Source organism: Erythranthe guttata, chromosome 3 (genome assembly GCF_056151865.1).
Source record: "Erythranthe guttata isolate IM_541 chromosome 3, IM_541, whole genome shotgun sequence".
In the NCBI taxonomy this organism is placed as follows: Eukaryota; Viridiplantae; Streptophyta; class Magnoliopsida; order Lamiales; family Phrymaceae; genus Erythranthe; species Erythranthe guttata.
In genome coordinates, this window is record NC_142535.1 from 12,899,068 (window position 1) to 12,923,517 (window position 24,450).

The window sequence follows — 24,450 nt, forward strand, 5'->3', positions numbered from 1 at the left end:
AGAAACTAAAATGACAAAACTTATTCCAAAATTGAAAAAAATTTAATGTGAATCGGCGCAATTCGGAATTTTTTCTATTTTTTTTAGTCACCTATAACATAAAATTTTATTGATATTATAAATGGAAATTTCAGAAAATAATCAATCTTTTTTTTTTGAAAGAAAATTGGATCGACAATCGAAAGTTTTGGAATGTGGTGAAATTAATGTTCCAAAATGGAAATTCTCGTATCGTAATAATTTTCAAGCTGTCAATTTTATTTCACCGAGAATAATAATTTTTAAACATTAATAAAAAAATAAAAATAAAAGGTAAAGTAGAAAATATATCTTTCAAAACTCTTTATACAAATAATAATTTTTTTTGGTCATTCCAGCAATGTACGACGATAGATTTGAATTAAAATTTAATTTTCATCGTCGTACGTAACATATATAAATGATAGTTTCGAACCACCTAAAACTCTGAAAGCTTCAGCCTCTATATCGGCCCTGGAATTTTTGCAAGGGAATGTAGAGAGTAGTCTATGTGTATACACGAGTCTATGCTAAAATAAAATATGTACGAAAAAAATAAGTAACAACACTAGTCAATCTTTGAAAGATCGCCAGTCCGACTGCTTTATTCAGGCAATCTGACCAATGTGATGCTGGAGCAACATTGTTCTAAAAAACTAGGATGTATGCAGGGGCAGACCCAAGGCTTCTGTTGGGGGGGCACCCGCCCCAGCAGAAAAAAAAAATTTACCTTTTTTTTTTTTTTTTTTTTTTTTTTTTTTTTAATATTTTGGCTTATTTATGTATTAATTTATACACTTTAGTCTCCCAAAGTTAAAATTTTATACCATTTAACCCCAAAACTTTTTTTTCGCCCCCCACCCAAAACCCCCTGGGTCCGCCCCTGGATGTATGGTCATTGTACCCTTAAACTAGTCAAGTTGTAGGCGACATTAATCAAACTCTTTTAAGTGTTCCCCTTATTAGTACGACAGTTTTGTACTGAAGAAGCTTTACTAGTACGTACAATTCCAAAATTGTGGAAACTTTGGAAATCATATAAAATTTTAAAAATAAGAACATCCACTTACATAAAATCATAAAACTAAAACTACTAAGATTATAATTTTTAAAATTTAAAAAGTAACTGTAACGATTCCAATTGCACTAAGCACCTATTTTCAAATACCACAATATAATTATAAACCCTCGAAATGAAAAGGTCGAAACTAGGGAAACAAGCTAGACTTTTTTTTTTTTTTTTTATGTGACAAATAGCAACGGAAATAATTTGACTCTCCAACATGACTCATAAGCTAAAAATATGATAAAATATTTTATTTATTTCACACTAAATGGGATTGGAAATTGAAAATTTCAAATATTTTTTATATAATTCCAATTTCAATTCCAAAAAAAAAAAAAAAATCGGAAATCAAAAGTTTGAAAATTGAAATGAAAAAGGTTGTTTCAAATTCGGAACTATTCGAACCGAAAACCGACGGAAATTTAAAATGTCGTGTTTGTGAAAAAGTATTTTCAGTGGACATGATGAAAACTAATACCATGTAAAACCTTACACAAATAGTGGATAAATAATTGTATGTATTGCATTCACTTCTCGTCAATTGTAAGAACGAATTACATTATTTCGAATTTACCTCAGAGAAAGACGATCAAACAATTCCCCTAAAAATATATCACAAATTACATCATCTAAGTATCCTCACAAAGTCAAAACTAATCTTTAAAATGTTCAGTTTGAATATTCAACAAGTACTAATCAGAATAATAATAATAATAAATAATTTTATATTAATTGTTATTAATTCATGAAACTACAATAAAATTACAAAAAAATTAAAAAATTGCCAAAACACTTTGTAATAAAATACTCACAGTGACAAGGAAGCTTCTCTTGTTTTGTCACACAGCCAAATCAAGAAAGGTCAACAATTTGAATTTACCCATATATATTATATTATTATAATAATAATAAAATATCATTTCAAAATGCACACTTATTTTGACCGCTCACCAGTCACCACATTCTAAAGCCAGACAACAAGAACCGAAAACGACACCGTTTTACCTTCAGATAATAAAACTCCTCTTTTCCCGCAGATGCAGAATTGATCTTCCCTGATACCAAATCCAGAAAAAAAATCCACCATTTTTTACCCAGCTGTGTTTCCTTTTTCATTCCTTACAGCAATTTCAATTTATTGAATGTTTCGATCCATTTAATTTATTGACCATGATGGATTGATCGGCGCTATCTAGGGTTTTGTTTTTTCTGATTTTCTTCCATTTTCGGTGCCCGACATCGTGATTTTTCACCTCTAATTTGTGTAATTAATTCTAAGGGAAGGAAAAATGACTTCAGCTTTTGATAGATGGGAAAAAGATCCGTTTTTTTCTGCTGCGGAGGAAGTCCAGGAATCTGCCGACAGGTGCTATAAATAATTTCACGTTTTTTATTTTTTTTTTCCTCATAGATTTTCTCGAATCAAATATATTGAGAATGCAGAGTAATTAATTTTTTTTTAATTGTCTACTTTTTTAATTTTGGAATTATTGAGGGAATTTATTTAATTTGTTTGTAAAGGATGGAATCGACTTATAGAACATGGCTTCATGCATCGAAGGATGCCGCCAGCGCTTGGAATATGGAGGAGCTACGAAGAGATCTCCAAACGACACTCGGCACCGCCAAGTGGCAGGTTGTTCGTCTATACGTACTTATGCGATACCGCTATTTTTATAAGCACACATTTGGCGTTATTCATGAAATAATAATTGTGGATGCAGTTGGAAGAATTCGGTCGGGCCGTGAGATCGAGTTACAGTACTAGTACTACTGCGGTCGACGATTCAAAAGATAGGCATAGGGATTTCATAGTTGCAATCGAGAATCAAATAGCGAAAGTCGAGAGATCCTTGAACGAATCCGCAGTATCGCGAGGCAAGCCGCCATTGCCTTGGGTGAGATTAGACGAAGGAGAGAGAAACGAGCTAGCGTTGTTTCTTTCGGGGCCGTCTTCCGTAAATAGAAACTTAGGAGTGAATAATAATAACAACTCAGAAGAGGCTGACCGGTTAACTCTAAACGAGTGTTCGAGGAGTTCTTCTCATTTGGTTGAGTTAGGTGAAGTGGAGTGTAAAGAGGAGAAGTTTCCGCTGCCAGGTCATCGTAGGACAGCTAGCGCAGGTGCCGATATTGGCTCGTGGAAAATAATGCTGCCTTTTGATATTCTGCCGCACGATTCGTCATGTGTAAATACCGATAAGCCCCCGCGAAAGGTACCTAGTTTTTCGGGGTTTTTAAATACGATGGAATCTTCCATGGCTCAGTTGAAGTGGCCGAAGAATGGTTACAAGAAATTAAAGGTTACCGACCGGCCAAAAGAAGCTGATACTATTTTACCCCGGGCTCCGAATTTGACTAGAGTTAGTAAATCTATTCTTTCTTGATTGTTTTAATTTCTAGTTAGTTGTGTTTTTTGTGCTGATCGTGATGAAATGCACACGTTATATTTATGAAGGGCGTTGAAATATGCTATGAGAAGAATAAAAGTTGCCTTGATGGTTGTGATGATTACGACAAGCATTTGTACGGTTGGTATGGAACGATCCAGAGGCAGCTTCAGAGGTCGCAGTATCATATGCAATATAGTCGGCCTGTTCAAGTCGTTTTCTCCATTATTCTCCTGCTTTGCTTGCTCGGTGAGCCTTTTAACTAGCTTTTTTTTTTTTTTTTTTTTTTTTTTTTCCTTTTTTTTTCCTTTTTTTTAATTATAATGATGATTATTGTTCACCTGATTCTCGGGCATTTATATATATATCGAATATGCACTAGATGTATATGTTTTAGGATCTTTCTCCATAACCTTTGGTCTCGGTTTGCGTCGATCAAGTGTATTTGTTTTGTTAGATTATATTCGAAACTTGACATATTGAAGGTTCAAAGTAGTTTTGTCAAATATTTTGCCGGATATGTTACGTCATAATAACAACTAACATAGGGCAAATTACGGCCACCCCGTGAGTTATGGCCAAATTACGAAAAAATCCCTCTTGTTTGGGTAATTACAACCACCCCCTCCTTTTAAATATTTTTACATAAAATTTATGTAATTGGGTTATTTACCGAACCAAATCGTATATTCAGTTCGGTAAACGGTATGAAATGTTGGTGTACTGAAATTTCGGTTTGATTTTACCGATTTAACATCCCTAAATTTACCGCTGGAGGGGTTTTTTCGTAAGATAATACATAGTTGAGGGTGGTGGCTGTAATTACCCAAACAGGAGGGGGTTTTCGTAATTGACCATAACTCATAACTCAGTGGTGGCCGTAATTTACCCTAACAACTAAATGATGAGCTCTTTGGTATTAACTGCAGTATCAGTCGTGCTATCTGCTTTACTCTACTGTATATATTTGATGATGGAACTGTTGCTACATGTATCTTAGGCTTTACCAGGAAACTTTTTTACGTTGTTCGTTTTTGTGTTTTCTCAGTTTTTATGCAAATGGTTTTAATTTATTTGACATATTTATATGGAGTGTGCCACTGGGGCAATATTGAGCCGTTTGTAACACGGTATTGGTAGCAAGCAGCTTTATAATATTGTTCGGGAAGATAATTATCCCGATTAGTTATCGACTTCAATCGTCACTAAAAATCTCGAAACATTGATTAAATATCCACAAGACATACCCTGCATTAAATGTTTAAAAAATTAGAATAGCTCTTTACAAAACCCCCCACACGAGTTTTATTCTACATATTTTATGTTGCTTACTTTGTTCCGTGAAACACTTACGTTAATTTCGATTTGGTTTTACTTTCGTATCTGAAATTAATTATCGCAAAGACTACGAGCTTGAAGTTTCTTCAATTCCTCGAATGCTTACGTATTATAATGTTGTTTCCCCTGCAGTTTTATTGGTTTTTCGTGCAATCTGAGGGGAGCGTGTTCTTTATTCCGATTCGGCAACTTGTGAAATGAAATGGAGTAGGAAAAGTTGCTCGATTATTATTCTTTATGTAGGAATTTATTCCGTCTTTATAGAAATGATTTTGTCTAGTGGTAGCTGACAAGGTTTATCGTACTACTGCCTTTTTGAGCTGCCGTTGTACCATGCTGTTGTAATTTTATTTTATTTTGGTAGTTTTGATCTTCTTTTGTAGTGGCTTCTTCGACTCTAGAGATTTATTTTCGCTCATTGCCCGTTTTTGTTGTCTTGTTGACTTTATGTATGGATCACAAAAATTGTATATGTATATTGATGTACAATAGCTAGATACCGATATGTTTGATGATCTAGAATACGTCGAGTGTATATTAACCTTGTGCAAATTTCACAATCCCGACTCAGCAATTTCGTATCTTGTTTTCGTGGATTATTTACATCTAATAGGTTTTGGGATTCATTTTTTTTCACTGATAAAGATCAAGAACACGACAACAATCTACACAGGAATTTCGATGTACAATCTGAATTAGCAAAATCCCCTCAAGCATATAAGGCATTCGACGGAATATCAACTGCTAAATAAAAAACGAAAGAACAAATTTGAATTCAATTGAAAATTCTAGAGTGTGCAGTTACCGCTTGTACATTTTGATCGAAAAAGAAAGGCTTCGGTTGATCTTAGCGCATATACAGCAAACACTTGTATTTCTTTAACCATTTTTCATCACTCGACAAAGTACGATCAATATTGAAATTCAGTTAGAAGCATTAGCTTTCTGCGTGTTTTTCAACAAGTTTGTCGAATCTTTTTCTACATTAGATTTACTCGCGAATTCAACACCTCGGAAAGTTGCTCCAGAACCGTGATACTGACTTCCGTATGCTGAGCCAAATCCCCATCCTAGCCCTAAACCAACACCACAACCCCCACCTTCACATTGACGAAAAATAAAATAAAATAAAAACTGCGTTAGCGTAAAAGATTAGTCGAATCAAAGGTGGTGTAGTTTACCAAAAAAAAAAAAGCGGTTTTCGGTTTTCTCGAGATTTTACCTGCACCAAGTCCAAAGATGTTCAGGGGCATACCTGGACGAAAACGATTGCCATATGTTACAAAAAAAAGAAAATTGCTTAGAAAAATGAAAAAAGAAAAAAATCATCGAGCAATTATAACCAATACAAAAACGAAATTGTTGACAGCTAAAAAATCTCGTGTAAAAACGATAAGAGAGCATAGTAGGCTTCACAGTTTTAGACGCTAAACTAATTCGACACGTTTTAATATTCCCATTAATAGATTCAAAACAGGAACGAGTCGATTCTGTGAGAAGGATCATTCTAGTCTTTCTATCGAGATAACACAAGTCGATTCTTAGTAAGTCGGCAAACCAATTCATCGACTACTTGATGTTGACCGTTGATCATTTGAATCTAGAAGAAGTACGACAAAACGCAGACTTACGATTTTTCTTATTTATTTTCAGTCTTTGAAGTGAGAAACACACATAATTTGTCATTGCAGCTACAAAAAACTCTGAAATTCAGAGGTTCTCACTTTAAGTACAAATATTTTATCGTTCGACGGAATCGACGACATTTGCAATTTGATAAATACGATGAAGGATGACTGCAATTGCACTTCAATTAGCTAAATACAATTTGAAATGACAATTAACATAATTTTATTTATTTTTAATTTTTGTGCTTACAAAAATTGTACAGAAAATAAAAATAAAAAAAAGAAAGAATCATAGTGAAGTTACCTCCGAAGCCCCATCCAACTCCAAAACCACAGCCAACTCCGAAACCTTAAAAAACCCAATTCATAATATTCAATTTCAAAGGAACAAAAAAAAAAAAAACCCATAAAATTATCAGGAAAGAAAACCCAGATATAAAAAATTTAAAAAATTAAAAGAAAATTGTGTTGAATTAGAAATAAAAGAGTTACCAAAGCCCACTCCTGCTCCATTAAAATTTGTTATCACCATAGATCTTCGCTATTGTGACGGTGAATTCAAGAAAAGGAAGTGTTTATTCCAGTGCAGTGCATATTGATGATATGAATAGAAAATTCGACCCGATTAGAAAAACGGGTTCAAGGCTTTGGTGTCCGATAATAGGCCCAACCTAATTCATCACTCCATGTTGCACAAATTTCAATGGTAAATTACGGTACCGTTCGGTGGTGTCAAATTACGAAAAAAAAAAAATTCTCATATTTTGATAACTACAAAAAGACTATGAATCTTTTTACACGTCAATTTTTATGGTGTCAAATTTAGTAAATATTCCCAGTTTGCACCTGTTATTTTAGGGGGGAATTGTATAGACACCCCTTCTTCCAAACTTATATAGGTAGAGATCCAAGTTGTTAGATGAATATATTTGTAGGTCATTTAACTAAAAAAAAAATAATAGAAATCAAATAAAATTAAAAGTATATAGACATAAATAACCTCAAATTATAAATCGCTTTATATGGAAAACAAACCCCTCTACCCAACGACGTGATTACACCTCTCTCTCTCTCTCTCTCTCTCTCTCTCTAATCGACTGGCCACTGTACACGCACCTCCGATGTGCGCGCTGCAAACTTTGCTGTTGATAATGCTACCCACTGCACCGTTGCAAGTCGTTTGTCCTCCATTGTCGTCGTTCTTTAACAGCGCCTGTCTTCGACGAGTCTCTCTAATCGGTTGGCCACTGTGCACGCTTCTCCGATACGTGCGCTGCAAACTTCACTGCTGATGGTGCTACCCACTGCACCGTTGCAAGTCGTTTGTCCTCCGTTGTCGTCGTTCTTTAAGGTCGCCCTGTCTCCGATGAGAGAGTGGTAGAAGAAGAATTTTAAAAAATTAACAAGTTATACTTGTATTTTGTATTTGTTGGCTGTTTGTTTAATGTGTTTGATTGTTGGTTATTATTTGTTGTTTGTTGAAAGAAATTTTATGTTTGACATTCATATTTTCAAATTCGTTTATTGTTAACTGTAAAATTGTTTGCATTTGAATTCATTTCAGCAAACAACAAACGAATGCGATTGATTTTAGCTAATACAACAACAATTATTATTTTTATATGAGGGGAGTAAAGTTTTTTTTTTTTTTTTTTCTTTTTTTTTTTTTTTTCATTTTGCTGTTGTATTTAAATATCGGACATGGGACAATCATTTCAGAGATGAGGAGATGAATTTATGATTTTTTTGTTGTAAAATTCTCCATAAATTTATTCGTTTGTTAGGTATGAGTGCAGTTGATGACGATATTTATGTTGCCCTCTCGAATCTAAATCGCATTGCGGTGAGCAAAAAGTAAAGAGGATATCGGTTATGGTGAAGATATAAACGAAAATATGTCGCAATTAATGTAATGAATTTTGTGAGCATAATAGATAGTCATGCACGAATTGATGTAATTTGTATAACTTAAAGAGATGTTTTTGCTTATTTCATTTCAGACATTACATTGGTTTTTCTAATCGACCGATGTGTTGATTTTATATTGATGCTTGCACTTCAAATCTATAGTTTTATATTTTCGTAATTGATTGGTTTGTTTATTTTCAATGTAGTATTTGTCTTTTACAAATGGGAACATATAACTGTCAAACGCAAACAACAACTCACATTAAAATGTGTAAATGTGGTAAAAGAATGTTGTAAAATGAAGTAGCGAACAATAAACATCAATTTGCAACCATTAAGTATCTATTTGAAATATGTAATTGCAATTGTAAAACTATGTTGCAGAATGCAATAGCAAAATTTTTTGTGACCCGTTGTACATATATCCAGTGAACTGCAAGCTATCATAAAATAGCATACTGCAAATTGTAAACAATAAACAACATTTTACAGTAAATATAGCCAGAAAACTACAATATGCAGTATAATTACAACAAAAAATGTTACTTATTGCCAAACCAACATTGCATAATCTAAAATTGCAGAATCCCTTTTACAAATTCAAAATCCAAATTACTCCCTAGCGTTTAACGTTATAATAAACTAGCGATCAGTAAACGTATATTTCATCTAGTAACAAAGAAATAAGGTGAATACAAAGAAGTACTTCAAGTCACATAAAGGTAGGCTTGATGTGTGCAAATCAAACATGGTTGTGCATCATTCTGCACTAATGGTTGTCATAAGCAATATTGTCGAAACTAGCTGATACTTAAATAGCGGCCATATTCACTTCGTCATTTGCACCTTCTAAGCTGAAATTTTTCATGTCTCCACATCAACAAAAAAATGATCTTCTTTTTCTTTCTACTAGAAATGAAAATACGAGAATGTTACTCACTAAAGCCTTCACGCTTTTGTACCATTTTTTCTGGATAACGAGGTTCTCTGATGATGCAATTACGAGGTAATGTATAAATCCAAAGGCAAAACGTAGATACAAAACGTTTAATTATTATCGAAATATTTGAAATAAATAACAAACAATAAAATACAAAATAAAAAAGGAACAAAATTCAAAATTAATAAAAGATAAAAGTTAAAATCGAAAACATAACATGCAAAGAAAATTTACACAAATGATCATTGCTTACCAAGACTTAATCGTGTTTTGGGCATCGTACGAATTCCAAACAGCAACCCTAAACATCAGCCATCGTTTACGAACAACATACAATTGGGAAACAACAAACGGAACGAAGGCAAACTGGTTCAGCAAAAGAAACTGCAAACGACCTTGTGAATTGCAAACGCTCAGACAACCTAACCTATGGAAGCTTCACAATTTGTGGAGAGATTTTGGTATTGAAGAAAGGGTGAACAAATCGATATCCAAAGATTTGCAATTCTAATTTTCGGATTTGCAGTAATGGGTGGATTTGGTAATTGTTAGGTCAAACGAAAATGAGGAGAAAAATAGGGGATTTGATTTTGAGGATTTATTTTACTATATATTGATAGGGGTACTTTTGACAAATTACAAATAATAAAATCTGCTGGAAATTAGAATTTATTAGATGGATTTTAACACAGATAATCTCTTACAGGAGGACCAAGCATCACACATTTTGGAACAAAATGATCATAAATTGTGTCTCTTGGCTTGTAAGTGATACTAGTAATTATTTTGCTAGAGCTAGCATTCCAAAAGAGAATAAAATACTTATTAAAATATAGGGTAAATTACACCCACATCCCTGAGGTATGCTTTAATAATTTTAAGGTCCCTATAGTATCGATAATTACACTCACCCCCTTGAAACGTAGTTAGAAACTCTAACGGGATAATGCATTGGATACATTATTCTGATAGGGTTCTAATGGACTATTACTTTTAGCTAGTGGTGGAGATAACATAGAGTTATGGAGAGTTATGGGGTGACATGGCTCCCCCAATATTTCTTAAATCACCCATAACTCTTTGTTGTCTCCACCACTTCCTGAAACCAATAGTCCGTTAGAACTCTATCGTAATAACGTATCCAATGCATTATCCCATTAGAGTTTATAACTACGTTTCAAGGGGGTAAGTGTAATTACCGATACCACGGGGACCTTAAAGTTATTTAAGCATACCTCATGGGTGTGGGCGTAATTTACCCTAAAATATATGAAAAAATAAATATAGTAATAACTAATAAGAAATATATAACACTAATCTTGAAATATTTATTTGTGGAATTAGCATTACCTATTAAGATTCTAGTAGATCTTTAATTGATATTTCATAGGTAAAAAAATGGATAATAATCTCTTAAATTAATTAATTACAGATGACATTATGGTTGCTGAAAAAATATAGGGGTAATCCGAAAATAAATGTCATAATATATATCACTTTCATTGAATAGATAGTTGATAATATTAATTTGGCTCTGTTCCACAATGCAGTAAACCATCCTTGAAGAAAAATTAAAAGCATTTTTCATGCCAACAATGCAGTAAACCATTTATAATGTATCCAAATTGAATCTTAACTTTATTATCCTTTTCTTTTTAGTAATGAAGTAACCCGCAACCACTCATAACTTTATCTTGTTTGAATGTGCGTAGGTACTACTAAAAAAGATTGGGGAAAATGTGATATATTTTCATGGGTTGTTTAGTGATTAAGATGGAGGGGTTTTAATATTTGTGTTTGTGATTCATGGTTAATATCTAAGGGCAGTGGCGGATCCAGGACGAAAATTCAGGGTATGCCGGCTATGACGAGTCCAAGAATTTACTGTATAGTGGGGTTAAATTTTTGGGCGTTCGGGGGCAGCGCCCCCGGAAAAAAAATTTGAACCTTTTTTTGTTGGATAAATTAGGAGAAGGGAAAAAAAATTGAAACTTTTTTTTTTTTTTGGATAAATTAGGAGAAGAAAAAAATTGGGAATTTTTTTGTATATTTTGAATTTTGGGTGGACTAAATAATAATATAGATATAATATAATGTGTTTTTGGGGAGAGGGGCTAAAAAAACAAGAAAAAAATTAGGACTTTTTTTGTATATTTTGAATTTTGGATGGACTAAATAATAATATCGATATAATATAATGTGTTTTTGGGGAGTGGGGCTAAAAAAAAGTTAGGACTTTTTTTGTATATTTTGAATTTTGGGTGGACTAAATAGTAATATAGATATAATATAATGTGTTTATGGGAGAGGGGCTCAAAAGAAATTTGGACAAAAAATTAAACAATACTTTTTTGTAACATAATGGAGTCAAACACCCATGACCTCATCTAGCAGTTTGGAGATCTTTGCCACTAAAGCAAATTTATTTTCGTTTCTTGGGGTGGTCCATGGCATACTTGGCCACCCCCTAGATCCGCCCCTGTCTAAGGGTAGGCGAGAGAGATCGCCTAGAGCGTTTTAGAAAAAAATCGGAGCCCCCAAACAATTTTATATGCTTTATATATCACTATTAGTATTAATTTCACTAAATCCAATTAATTGTCACTAGAGAAATTCTTCTCAAAGTTGGAGTTAATTATCCAAAAAATTAGCGATGCTGTCATTGAAAAATTTCATTCTCATTATACGCAATGAGTGAGGAAGTTCTCACTAATAATCATTATTAACTAATCAATTAGTTAACCAGTAAAAAATTAATCCAATCTAATCTAATTCGATGTAATCAAATACAGGTAAGCAATCTATTGATTCTTATCTTTATATATAAAGGAAAGAAACGAACGTAAGAAACCTTAATATTATATTTGTAAAAAAATAAATTCCTATTTTGCAGGTACTTAATTTTTTATAATTACTTTCATACCAAACTTCGACTAGCACAATCATAAATCACTATATCTATATCTTCGTAATTGTTATTATTATTTTTATCTCTTATTTTCAACCTATTTTCTCTAATTATTCTTTACTTCATTATATTTAATGATCTATTTCATATTACTTAAATTTTCTATATTTTTTGGAAATGAGTTTGTATTATTAAATTTGTATATATTGATGTTGTTACCGATATCATTAATAAATTTTATTATAACTCTTATTATTATGTATTAAACTATTCATTATTTTTACTTTTAAAATACTATTCCATGCATCACACGGGAAAAATTGCTAGTACGTTAAAAAATAAAAGTACCATTTTACAGACTCAAATAAAAATACAAGAGTAACAAATAACACCAAAATAATTCACTAATGCAACACAAAATCAATGAAGTATTTTATAACATCCATCCACTGCCTTTTTTTTTTTCTTTTTTTATTTATTAAATATTTTTTTTTGTGGAAGTGGGAATGTGTATTAATTAATTTATTAAGCACTAGATTTAAAAAAAAAAAAGAATAATAAAAAAAAAGCAGATAATGGAAGGTACACATTATTGTTATCTAAGTCTTTTAAATTGAATGTGGAAATGTGGTCCTCACCACCATCATAATTCACTAGCAGAAAGTTCGAAATATAAAATCATTCATCCATACCCGAAATTATCATATGTTAATATTTAAAACATTTCATTCTAGTTTGTTGATCTGGATTCTCAAAATTCAATCAAAACTATAGAGCAGAACCTTAATAAATTAATAATCTCACTTAAATAATAGTTTCTCTCGGTTCCAATTTGGTGAAAACGTGTTAAATTATTAACTCGACAATTTAATAATCTACTGAATTAATAAAATTTCTTTAATTAGACCCGACTATATTAATTTATAGAGGTTCAACTATAATAGCATCCAAGGTTCATCAAGGTTCCAAGATTATGAAATATTATTCGTTTACTTGTACCATTTGTTATTGAAAATATCATAATAATTAATTTGTTTACTAGGGCAAAACAAGTTTTTTGACACTCGATTATTTAAGATTGCGGGTAAAAATATCGTTCGACCTCAACTCGATTGCTTATCAAACCGAAATCACACACAACTTTAAAAGCTCAGTAAAAATTGAAATAAATTTTAACAAACATGCGTTCAGCTCAACACAATTCGAAATTAAACCCTAAATGGCAAATTGTTGGTGCTAAATATTAACTCCTAATATAGTTGATATTAATCATGATTTAACAATACATATAAACCAATTATTACAACTCTAAAAAAAAAAGCAAAACTAAATTATTAATTACCAAGCTACATACCACAAAAGTTTCATTGAATAATTATTAATTAATCACCTGAATAATTAACCTACCACAAATTGTTAGCCCTTTCCAGCTGCTTAGCAAAAGGTTCTTCTATAATTGTAGATAGCCCTGTAAAGTTCAAGATTAATATCATCATATATATATATATATATATATATATATATATATATATATATATATATATATATATATATATGTATATATATATATATATATATATATCTCTCTAGATCTCTAGTTAATGAAGAAAATTATTGAACTTATAATTAGTACTTACCGGATTTTTCGCGCCATTTACCATTAATTTCGGTCGATTCTTTCGCCTTGAGACGAGCATCTCGGAAGATCCACGTAGATTCCATCTGCTTGCCGATCATACGAACTGCATAGTAAGGAATCCTCACACGAAAACTATCCGCTGTCGATTTCGATTTCGTACAAACATTAAGAAACATTAAGCAATCCATTAAGCTTTCTTTAGCCATTTCTTTAATATCATATGCCTGTGATCTTATCCACAGGCTGTTCGCATGCGAATTCGGAGGGCAAGAAAGACAAAGCGCCCTCGTTGCGTCGCTAATTGCGCGATCGGGATCGTTTAGCAACAAATGGCAACGCGCCCGGTTGCTGTACATTGCAGCTCTTTCAGTTCTATACCTCAGTGGGCATATTTCCAAACACTCGGTGTACTTTGCCGCCGCTTCTTCGATTTCTCCGGCTGAAAACTTTCGGTTCGCTTGTTGCTTTACGAGTTTGGAAATGACCCTTTTGCCCATGAGCTTCTCACTTGTCATGACTTTCTCTCTCCTCCTCCTCTCTATCTTCAAACCCCATGTTTCTTGAAGCCCTCTTTGAACTACATGATCAAGATTCTTGATTTTTTTCGAGTTTTGGTAATTATAATCGCACACGAGCGCCCTCGTGATTGCTTCACCGACGTTTTTTCTATTTCCGATATTCTTGAGCTCGATTAAATCGACTAGGTATGAGGTGGCAACTTCGATAACCTCGTACCTCGTATCTGGATCTTTGAGGAGCAACAAAAGACAATCGATTCCCATGTATTGCAAATCGTCGGAAGATCTCGAAATCCTGCATAGATTCTCAATCACGTGTTTGGATTTCGAGACGTTCGCTCGTCCAATTTTGGCGTAGCAAAGAATTCGAAGAAGCTCGATTCCTCCGGTCGATGTGTGGTTCACCAATACTCCACCCCACATTTCGGACAAGTCTTTAAGGAAATCTTGACTCTTGCATATTAGACCTAAAGATCTCTCTTTAACAGCAAAACAGTTGAGAAGATGTACACTCCAGCATTGAAGTTGGCGGGCCCACTCCTCCGCCTTTCGATTCTCCTTCTCCGCCCCTCCAACGCCGCGCGTAAGCAAATTACAGTGATAGTCCACCCTCTTTCTCTTCGGCATTCCAACGAACACGTTGTAAACATCCTCCAAACAAGACGAAGCCAGACGCATGGCGAGTTCCACCACTTCTTCCTCGAAAACCGCGACCGCTTCGAAGGTTTCTTCGTAGCTCGCCAGGTGGCCGAGCGCTCTAACGGCAACCCTTTGCTCCACCCAACTCATTTCCCCTCTCAAGAGCTCCATTAGTGGAGGTACGACGCCCGATTCGACCGCTAATGCAGCGAAACGGGCTTCGTTCATAGTGTAAGAGCCGATTATATGAGCCGCGTAATAAGGGATGTAGATGTTTTGATTCTTGATCAGCCATTCTTTGTCGTGAATCGATTTGCCGATCAAATCCGCCATGCATTGGAATATTCCGAGGGAGGGGAGATCCTCGTCGTCCGGTCGAGTCATTGCGATTTTCCACAGCTCGCTGACGACGAGGATGAGGTCATCGTCGTCGTCGTCGTCGAGAGAGGATATTCCTTTTAGATACTCTTTGATCGACGTTTTCCCGATCGACGAGTCTCGCTCCTTCATGATGCAGAAGAAGCAGTTACTACTAGATTGGTTGGTGCAATTAATTTGCTCTCGAGGCATTTTTTTTAATCACTTCTCTTTCAGCTTTTAGGGTTTGGAGTTTATAATTAAGAATTAATGGAAAGTTAAGTGAGTGGGATTAGGGCAAAGTGGAGAGATTAAGCGGCGCATGGGAAGACTTTTGTGCCATTTTTAGCAGTTTGAGGATGCATGCATCAGCTTTTTTAGTTTCAATTAGACCAGGTGGATTAATTAGTGATATGTAATTAATTAATTAAAAAAATAAAAAAATAAAATAATATGAAATTAGGTTAAAAGTTGGGGTGTGGAAGTTGGATATCTGCCTAAATTCTCCTTTTACCTTAACTTTGAAACATCCTTTTCTAGGACAATATCTAACATTATTCTTATTCTTATTAATGTCTGTTTCTTAATTACAAACTATTTTGTCTTATGTGGAAAAAGGGTTAACATTGGATATTAACAAGGAACAGTGATTTATCATTATTGGAGGATAACTAGAGCTACAACCCACTATTAATTAATTAATCCAGCTTTTTGTACCAATTATTATTTTTATTTTTTATTTTTTATTTTGTAATGAAGGAACCTGCAACGAACCATACATGTGTATGCATACTAGTAGAAAATTGGTTTTTTACTACGGCGACTAACAGTAGCAAAAGGCTTGTGCTACGCATTTGCTACGAATTTGCACCGTAGCATGCATATTCGGGCGTGACAAAAACTTTGTTATGGTAAATCCTAAAATTTACTACGACTCCAAGATTGTTCCGTAGTAAAAAGTACCTTTTGTTACGGCTTTTTATCGTAGTAAAAAAAATTCGTAATAAAAAGCCATTTTTCTGTGGCACTGGATAAACCTACACTCTGATCGTATAATAACTTGCAAACCATCCGAGAAATTAATGTAAACCACACTAGGTTAATCATGTGTGACAAACTCGACCTAGCGACCGTTGGCAAGGAGATTCGAACTTTGGTCAATTAATGAAACAAACCCATCACTTGCTCCAACCGCTAGGTCATCCCTTGCGGGACACTTGTCACAATAAACAAATTTCAAGTTTATAAACAGTAATAACTAAGCAGGTAATTAAGGTTCTCCAATTCTGGAAGAAAATCTAGGTTCATTTACTGATCAGATAATTTGTAAAGTTATTATGAAGTGTATCAGACTAACAGAAACATCTTGGTTGCAAATGCTCTTTACTAGACATATTATTTCAGAAAAACACATGATTAATTAATTAATATTCTGAATATTATAATGGCTTAATTAATTAATTAATAAAATTATTAGAGGTGTGTTTGTGGTCCCTAATCACTTTTAGATAGTGCATGCAACTCATTTTATGAATGATCAACATTATGCAATTAATTAAATAGTTTAAATAATTGATCAAGGACAGAAGCAAATAAATAAAGAAGTATATTTAAACAGTGTCAAGTACAAATGGTGGTGGTCTCAAGAGTAGTTTATTGGTTTATAGTACACCTGATTTTGAAAATTGGCATGATAATTAAGACACGATCCTTATTCTTGTGATAACTAACCTAGGAGTTTGAAACAAATAACTAAAGTCATCATTTTCCATTGTTCACGCCTTAAATATGATGAAATCGGTTTGGACTCAAAATCCAACAAAACGTGAACAATGTTGTTGGCACCAGATTTCTGTTTGTGAAGATTGAAGAGATCCGCCATATGTGGAAACTAAAGATTAGCAAATATTTGTTTTCCATGCTTATTTTGGAATTAATTAGAGTCCTATTCTTGTAATATTTTTATTAGGACTAAGATTTATTTCCATGTATTATATTCTAGTTAGGTATCTCTTGTACTTATCTAGAATAGAAGTAGAAATCGACTAGGATTCTATAACCTAGTTAAATCGATTTCTTAGGGCCCAAGTTAGGTTTAGGGTGGAGATTCCGTGCCTCTATATAAGGCCCTCAACCTCATATGAGTCCGATGGAGCTTTAATAAGAAAAATCCCAGCATAAAGGCTTTGAAGGGTGCAGCCCGTGCTGCAGCCCTGTCTGCACGACAGGTGTGGCAACAGAACAAGTTTCTTCTACCCGGCCATAAAGAAGATCGGCGTTTCGGGAGAAGTGCTTAAAAGATCTCGGGAGAGGTCGATCCGCCGTTTGAAGGAAGTTCAACATTGGAGGAAGTCCAAGAGTGCGGAGGAGGAATTGCTTTGATTATCAACAAGTTCGAGTCGTGTGCAAGAACGGCATATTACATAAAGAGGGAGTCTTTAGTGTTTTTATTAAGTCCTATTAATGTACACATAAATCTGAACTAGTTTTGCAAGTCCTCGTGGATGTAGGGTACGTTTGTATCCGAACCACATTAAATTGTTGTGTTCTTTATTCGGCTTTTCGTAGATTTATTACTGTGACAACACAACAATTCTGTTACGTCACCTAATGTCGTAACATGTAGTCTGCCTCAACATATTAGTAGATTTTCTTAGGCATTCAAAATCAACAATTGGCATCAGAGCGGGTCACAAGATATACTTAGTGTCTGATTTTGGGTTTTGATTTGTTTGATTTGCTTATTGGATGACGTGTGTTCACAAGGAAGATTGAGACGGAAGTCTGTCACGGCATTCACCCAATTCCGCTGCGTTGTAACGTGCCCCGTGATGGGACACTCTGATAGAAGACCAAGACGGGTGAAGAAAAGTGATATCTTTGTTGCAGGGGGAGTAAATCTCATTTGCAGGGGGAGTTCTTGTTAAACATGGATTCTAACCAATCTATGCCAAAGGGGGAGATTGTTGGCACCAGATTTCTGTTTGTGAAGATTGAAGAAATCCGCCATACGTGGAAACTAAAGATTGGCAAATATTTGTTTTCCATGCTTATTTTGGAATTAATTAGAGTCCTATTCTTGTAATATTTTTATTAGGACTTAGATTTATTTCCATGTATTATATTCTAGTTAGGTATCTCTTGTACTTATCTAGAATAGACGTAGAAATCGACTAGGATTCTATTACCTAGTTAAATCGATTTCTTAGGGCCCAAGTTAGGTTTAGGGTGGAGATTCCGTGCCTCTATATAAGGCCCTCAACCTCATATGAGTCCGATGGAGCTTTAATAAGAAAAATCCCAGCATAAAGGCTTTGAAGGGTGCAGCCCGTGCTGCAGCCCTGTCTGCACGACAGGTGTGGCAACAGAACAGGTTTCTTCTACCAGGCCATAAAGAAGATCGGCGTTTTGGGAGAAGTGCTTAAAAGATCTCGGGAGAGGTCGATCCGCCGTTTGAAGGAAGTTCAACATTGGAGGAAGTCCAAGAGTGCGGAGGAGGAATTGCTTTGATTATCAACAAGTTCGAGTCGTGTGCAAGAACGGCATATTACATAAAGAGGGAGTCTTTAGTGTTTTTATTAAGTCCTATTAATGTACACATAAATCTGAACTAGTTTTGCAAGTCCTCGTGGATGTAGGGTACGTTTGTATCCGAACCACATTAAATTGTTGTGGTCTTTATTCTGCTTTTCGTAGATTTATTACTGTGACAACACAACAATTCTGTTACGTCACCTAATGTCGTAACATGTAGTCTGCCTCAACAGATGAGTAGATTTTCTTAGGCATTCAAAATCAACAAATGTGTTAAAAAGCCTGATCGTTCATCGTGTTTTTTGGATTCATCCGAAAAGAAATTCGATGAAGTCAAACATATAGGTGGAAACGCAAAGGAGAAGGACCAAATCGACTCGAACTTTGAGGACAACGTTCTTTTTAAGAGAAGTCGAATGTTACGATATATTACTATTTAGTTTATTAATTAATTATTGGTTTTTCAATTATTTATTTAATAATTAATTAGAATAATATAGGGTTAGTTGTCAGGGGATTTTGCCGTGTGTTCAATGGGTTAGGACTTAAGAATAGTTAGTAATTAATTAACTTGGTTAATCGTTTTTCTACTTAGAGTAGCATTCTAGGGTTTTCTTTATCTTTAAATAGTTAATAGTCTATTTTGTGCTAGAGTTTTATTAGGCAGAGATATACTATAGAATAGTTTTCTTACATTTCATAAAGAATTCTTAGATATCCAAGAGATCGTATCAGAGATTAGGTTATATTTGTAGCTAATGTACAAAAAAATCATCTTGGTAATGTTTTATATCCGATATGCTTGTATGTGATTCTTGCATCATGGGGAAACATATTGAGGTCAAGTTTCACGCTTCCACCTTTCTCAATCTCTCTAAATGCTCTAAGATACTTGAAAATTCCTTTTAGATACTCTTTGGGGGTAAACAACATAAGCCCCCCTATTATGACAAACCTGCATCAAATCTCTCTGTGTTCATTTAATTGTGTGCATTTTTTCTTGTATGAAATCCCCATTTTTGTTAAATAGTTAACACCGTTAACTATAGAGGGGATTTTATGCAAGGTTTTTTGTTTTTTTGTTGATAGGAGGATTTGGTGCATGGTTTTGCAATACATGGGAGGTCTATGCAAAATAATTTATTCATTTAAAATTTAAATTATTTTCTTAAATTGAGTTGAATACATATCTATTAATTTAAAATATGAAACTAAAAAATAATATCCGAGATGGAAGTTGGAATGGATTCTCAAATTATTTATATTCTTTTCATATATAACTAATCCAAAATAAATTATAATATATATAATAATTCTAATAAAATAATTATATATTTTTAATTTTTTTTTAAATACATTAGTAAATTATATCATATAAAATTTTTGTTCTTCTAAAAAAACATTCACTCACCTATTATATTTCTACTTTTCAATTGCAACTAGATAAATGTGTTCGACTTAATTTAAGAAAATAAATTTAAAATAATAAATTAATTTTGCATAAAATCTCCTTGTATTATAGAAAATATGCACTAAATCCTCCTCTATTATAAAAAATTGCATAAAACATTAACTTTTGACGGAAAATGGGATACACAGGGGAGTTTAATTTAAGCAAGAAAAAACTCATAGGGGATTTGTTGGAGGTTTTTCTTAACACAGTGGGGTTTTATGTTTAGGCATTAACTTTTAACGGAAAATGAGATTTCATGCAAAGTAAAATGAAACACAAGGGAGTTTTAAGTAAGAAAAAATACTCAGGGGGATTTAGTGCTTGTTTACCCATACTCTTTGATTGAGTTTTTCTGATCGACAAATCTTGCTCCTTCATGATGCAGAAGAAGCAATAATCACTAGGATTGGTGCAAATTTGTTCTTGAGGCATTTTTCTTTTTTTTTTTTTTTTTTTTTCTTTTTTCTGGTTTTTTTTTTTTTTTTTTTTTTTTTTTTTTTTTTTTGCTTGAGCCGAGTATTCATGTTTGTTTCGTCTTTAATTTCCCTTTTTAGGGTTTTGGAGTTTATTAATTAAGATTAATTATTTATAAATAAATATTTTAAAAGACGGAAAGTTTAGTGAGTCGGAGTACTTAAGGCAAGTGGCGAAGTTAAGCGGCGCACGGGAAGACTTTTGTGCCATTTTCAGAAGTTTGAGGATGCATGCATCAGCTTTTTAGTTTCAATCAGACCAGGTGGATTAAGCTAATTAGTGATATGTACGTAGTTAACAAATATTAATTAAACTAATATGAAATTAGGTTAAAAGTGAGGGTGTGTAGAAGTTGGATATCTGCCTAAATTCTCCAGTTACCTTAACTTTGAAACATCCTTTTTCTGGGACAATATCTAACATTATTCTTATTCATGTCTGTTTCTTTATAAATACAAACTATTTTTTTTTTTTTTGGAGTAAAAATACAAACTATTTTGTCTTATGTGAAAAAAAAGGGTTCACATTGGATATTAAGAAGGAACAGTAATTTCTCATTATTGGAGGATAACTAGAGCTAGCTCTCAATTAATTAATACTACTTGGACCAATATATATATATATATATATATTATTGATATATGATACATGCATACATATATATAATTATATATAAACTGGTTCCGGAGGTGGTAAGTTGGTACAAGGTCTTAGGATCGAATCCTAGCAGCCGCAGTGTGGGAATGGCCGTTGAATTACCATGATTTACATTCCTCCATCAAATACTTAACGGGTCAAAGAATGGCGTCCCTGGGGCGAGGGATTTCACATTTGGTACAATTATATATAATTTAAGATTTACTTTAATGTATTTGAATTATTTGCTGACGGATAAATTACTTTAATATAGTTGAATTATTTGCCGACGGATAAATTAAATTGAAGTCTGGATATACAATTTCCAGAATAGCCTGCATGCATGCAAATATTCTTTGCTTCTCAATTTAGCATCGGGATTTTTACCGACTGATTGTTTCTGCCGATGAATCCGTCGGTGATCTGATTTAGCGACGGATTTTGTTAGAATACTAACCGAAATTTCCGTCATGTTTTCTTGTAGCGAAATAAAAACCACAACCACACTTGAATCGAATTTCAAGTTTAATACTAATGAATAATTAAACAGGTAATAACTATGAAGTGATGAGATTAACAGAAACATCTTGGTTAACAAATGCGCTGCATATTAATATCTGAATAATATTGACATATAATATTATTAATTACTACAACAGTGTTTGTGGTCCCTAATCACTTCTAGTTGTCCCTAATCACTTTTAGATAGTGCAACTTATTTTATGAATGATCAATATAATATTATGAGCAATTAATTAATCAAATAATTGAAGGACAGAAGCAATAAACCAAGAAGTATATTTAAACAGTGTCAAGTACAAATAGTGGTGGTCTCAAGAGTGTATATCTATTAATTATATACGGCTGCCATACAAAACGAGAGCTTTTAGAATAACGAAGAAATACGTAAAAAAGCAGTCGTCGACTTAGTTACCATTAAAGGCGATTACCCTCAGCACGAAAGTGATCGGTGCTGGAATTAATAACTAATTATTATATATATTAATATTCCATTTCTGTATGTATAAATTATGCATGCCTGCATTTAGTTTTGTCGCGATGTGTAGAAAATTGGTCGTAAAGTGCATCGATTTGTTTCATCGCAAATGAATATATATATAGTTTATTCGTTTATAGTACACCTGATTTTGAAACTTGGGATGATAATTAAGACACGATCCCTATTCTTCTGAGAACTAACATAGGAGTTTGTCTATCCTAGTACGTTCTTCATCAAAACATTATATTCTAATTACATATTTTATATATATGGTTGATGAAAAGAAAAAATAAAATTACTCATACTTACTTACCTTCTCTATAAATATATATATATATAAGAAGAAGAATTTGATGAAATATGTTGTAAGAAAAGTTACTGTATACAAAGAATAGATGACAATCTTAATAAATTATTGTTTCAACATATATAATGGTAATTAAAAAAATAATTTTCTTGATATACAATGGAAGGGATTATTAAAATTGGTTATATGAGCAAACAGGTAATAGTCTTTATTGATAGTTAATTTGGAATTCAATTATGTAAAAATCATGTTTTTCATGATACAACTAGTATATTGACGTGAAGTTTAGTTAATCTTGAAAAAAAAGTTTAGTTTAGAGATATTGTTGAAAAAAGTTTAGTTAATCTTGAAAAAATTATCTCTGAGTTCAATCCAGCTAATATGGGCAGTTGGGTATCTTAGTGCCTTTGTCCGAATAAATTGGATTCATGTTTGAAGATCCTGGACTTTTTCTGTGGCATTTAGCAAATATGTGATGTTATGCAGTTTTTGAGATACATTTGTTACTTGCTTTCTGTGTGAAATGCATGATTTTGTGTGATTACCATTTATTTTCTTTTTTATTACAAACACAAAAATATTAATGAACTAAAATGTTCAAGCATATTTGAAACGGCCATGATGATTCATGTTCATTGAAAAAAAATTCTCGATTATCCACTTTTGATCCCAACTGGAGATTTGTTGGATTTTTGGTCCAAATTGATTTAGTGAATTCAATTCAACCGAAATAGCACAAAGCTCACTTGGTAACTTGAGAGCCCTTTCGGATCTTTTAATCTTGACCGTTGACTCTCAACTCTTTCATTTGGACCACTCATTCGAAATATTTCAATTCCACCTCTTTCCCAACTATAGTATCTTATATCTTATCCTCTCTCTCTCTCTCTCTCTCTCTCTCTCTCTCTCTCTCTCTCTCTCTCTCTCTCTCTCTCCTTTTTTCCGAACTAGCGCATTGAATTCTCCTTGGCATCTTCCATCGACAAGCCCATTTGACTATGACGATGGTTGTACTATTTTTACTCTCTACTTGAAGACAATCTTACTTTTCCATATATATAATGAACCGTTAATGGAGAGAGAGGCAAGGACACATACAAATTTGAATCTCTTTCCGGTCCTAAATATTAGTTCTTTTGTGTGAGAGTGAGATCCATTTCCGGGTGTGGCAAACAAGATAGCGAGTCCAAATCTGGTGAAATGGGCCGGGGTAGGGGTGAGCGAGCTTTTTTTTTTTTTTTTTTTTTTTTTTTAATTAGCACAAGATGTGCAGAACGTCAATTTATATTACAAGCACACCACCTCACAAGCCCACAAACTCGCTATATTTTGAGCTTGTATCACTCATAACTTCTCTTAGTCTAGTCTTCCCAAATAGTTGTTATGAGAGACACTCCACTGGGTTGGTGAACCAACTAAGAATTTCGTATGAGAATGAATGTTGATTCAACGCCTTAACCCAAGACCAAATTCTAAGCTTAATAGCTTCTACCACTACTTCGGTTGATGTGCATCTCTCTTGAAAAATCTTTGAGTCCTTTGCTTTCCAAAGAGACCATGTTGTACAATGCCAAATCATCATCCAAAACAACTAATGATTCTTTTTTCGGTTAAAACCCAAGTGAATCTGAAATTGCTTTCTTACGCTTGAGTGCATGACAGTTTGAACACCAGTCCATGCAAAATAACCCATCCAT

The 24,450-nt window shown here is 33.4% G+C and overlaps 3 protein-coding genes across 4 annotated transcripts; 1 reads left to right on the forward strand and 2 right to left on the reverse strand.

Annotated features, from left to right (window-relative positions):
* The first annotated feature begins 1,999 nt into the window (after window positions 1-1,999).
* LOC105971399 (Syntaxin/t-SNARE family protein) lies at window positions 2,000-5,372 on the forward strand. Its single transcript, XM_012996253.2, has 5 exons — window positions 2,000-2,450; window positions 2,606-2,720; window positions 2,809-3,447; window positions 3,543-3,723; window positions 4,945-5,372. Exons 1-5 carry the CDS (start codon window positions 2,374-2,376, stop codon window positions 4,968-4,970), a joined length of 1,038 nt encoding a protein of 345 aa, XP_012851707.1. The 5' UTR covers window positions 2,000-2,373; the 3' UTR covers window positions 4,971-5,372.
* A 189-nt stretch (window positions 5,373-5,561) lies between these two features.
* Window positions 5,562-7,113, reverse strand: LOC105971400 (glycine-rich protein). 2 transcript variants are annotated; one of them, XM_012996254.2, is made up of 4 exons: window positions 6,933-7,108; window positions 6,745-6,789; window positions 6,035-6,067; window positions 5,562-5,912 (listed from the first exon to the last, which is right to left on the reverse strand). In XM_012996254.2, exons 1-4 carry the CDS (start codon window positions 6,970-6,972, stop codon window positions 5,737-5,739), a joined length of 294 nt encoding a protein of 97 aa, XP_012851708.2. In that variant the 5' UTR covers window positions 6,973-7,108; the 3' UTR covers window positions 5,562-5,736. The 2 variants fall into 2 exon arrangements, with proteins under 2 accessions (XP_012851708.2, XP_088671664.1); XM_088815538.1 differs by lacking the exon at window positions 6,035-6,067 and having other exon boundaries at window positions 6,933-7,113.
* A 6,326-nt stretch (window positions 7,114-13,439) lies between these two features.
* LOC105971249 (ARM-repeat/Tetratricopeptide repeat (TPR)-like protein) lies at window positions 13,440-15,562 on the reverse strand. Its single transcript, XM_012996098.2, has 2 exons — window positions 13,834-15,562; window positions 13,440-13,664 (listed from the first exon to the last, which is right to left on the reverse strand). The coding sequence occupies exons 1-2, from the start codon at window positions 15,560-15,562 to the stop codon at window positions 13,600-13,602; spliced, it is 1,794 nt and encodes a 597-aa protein (XP_012851552.2). The 3' UTR covers window positions 13,440-13,599.
* Window positions 15,563-24,450: the final 8,888 nt, after the last annotated feature.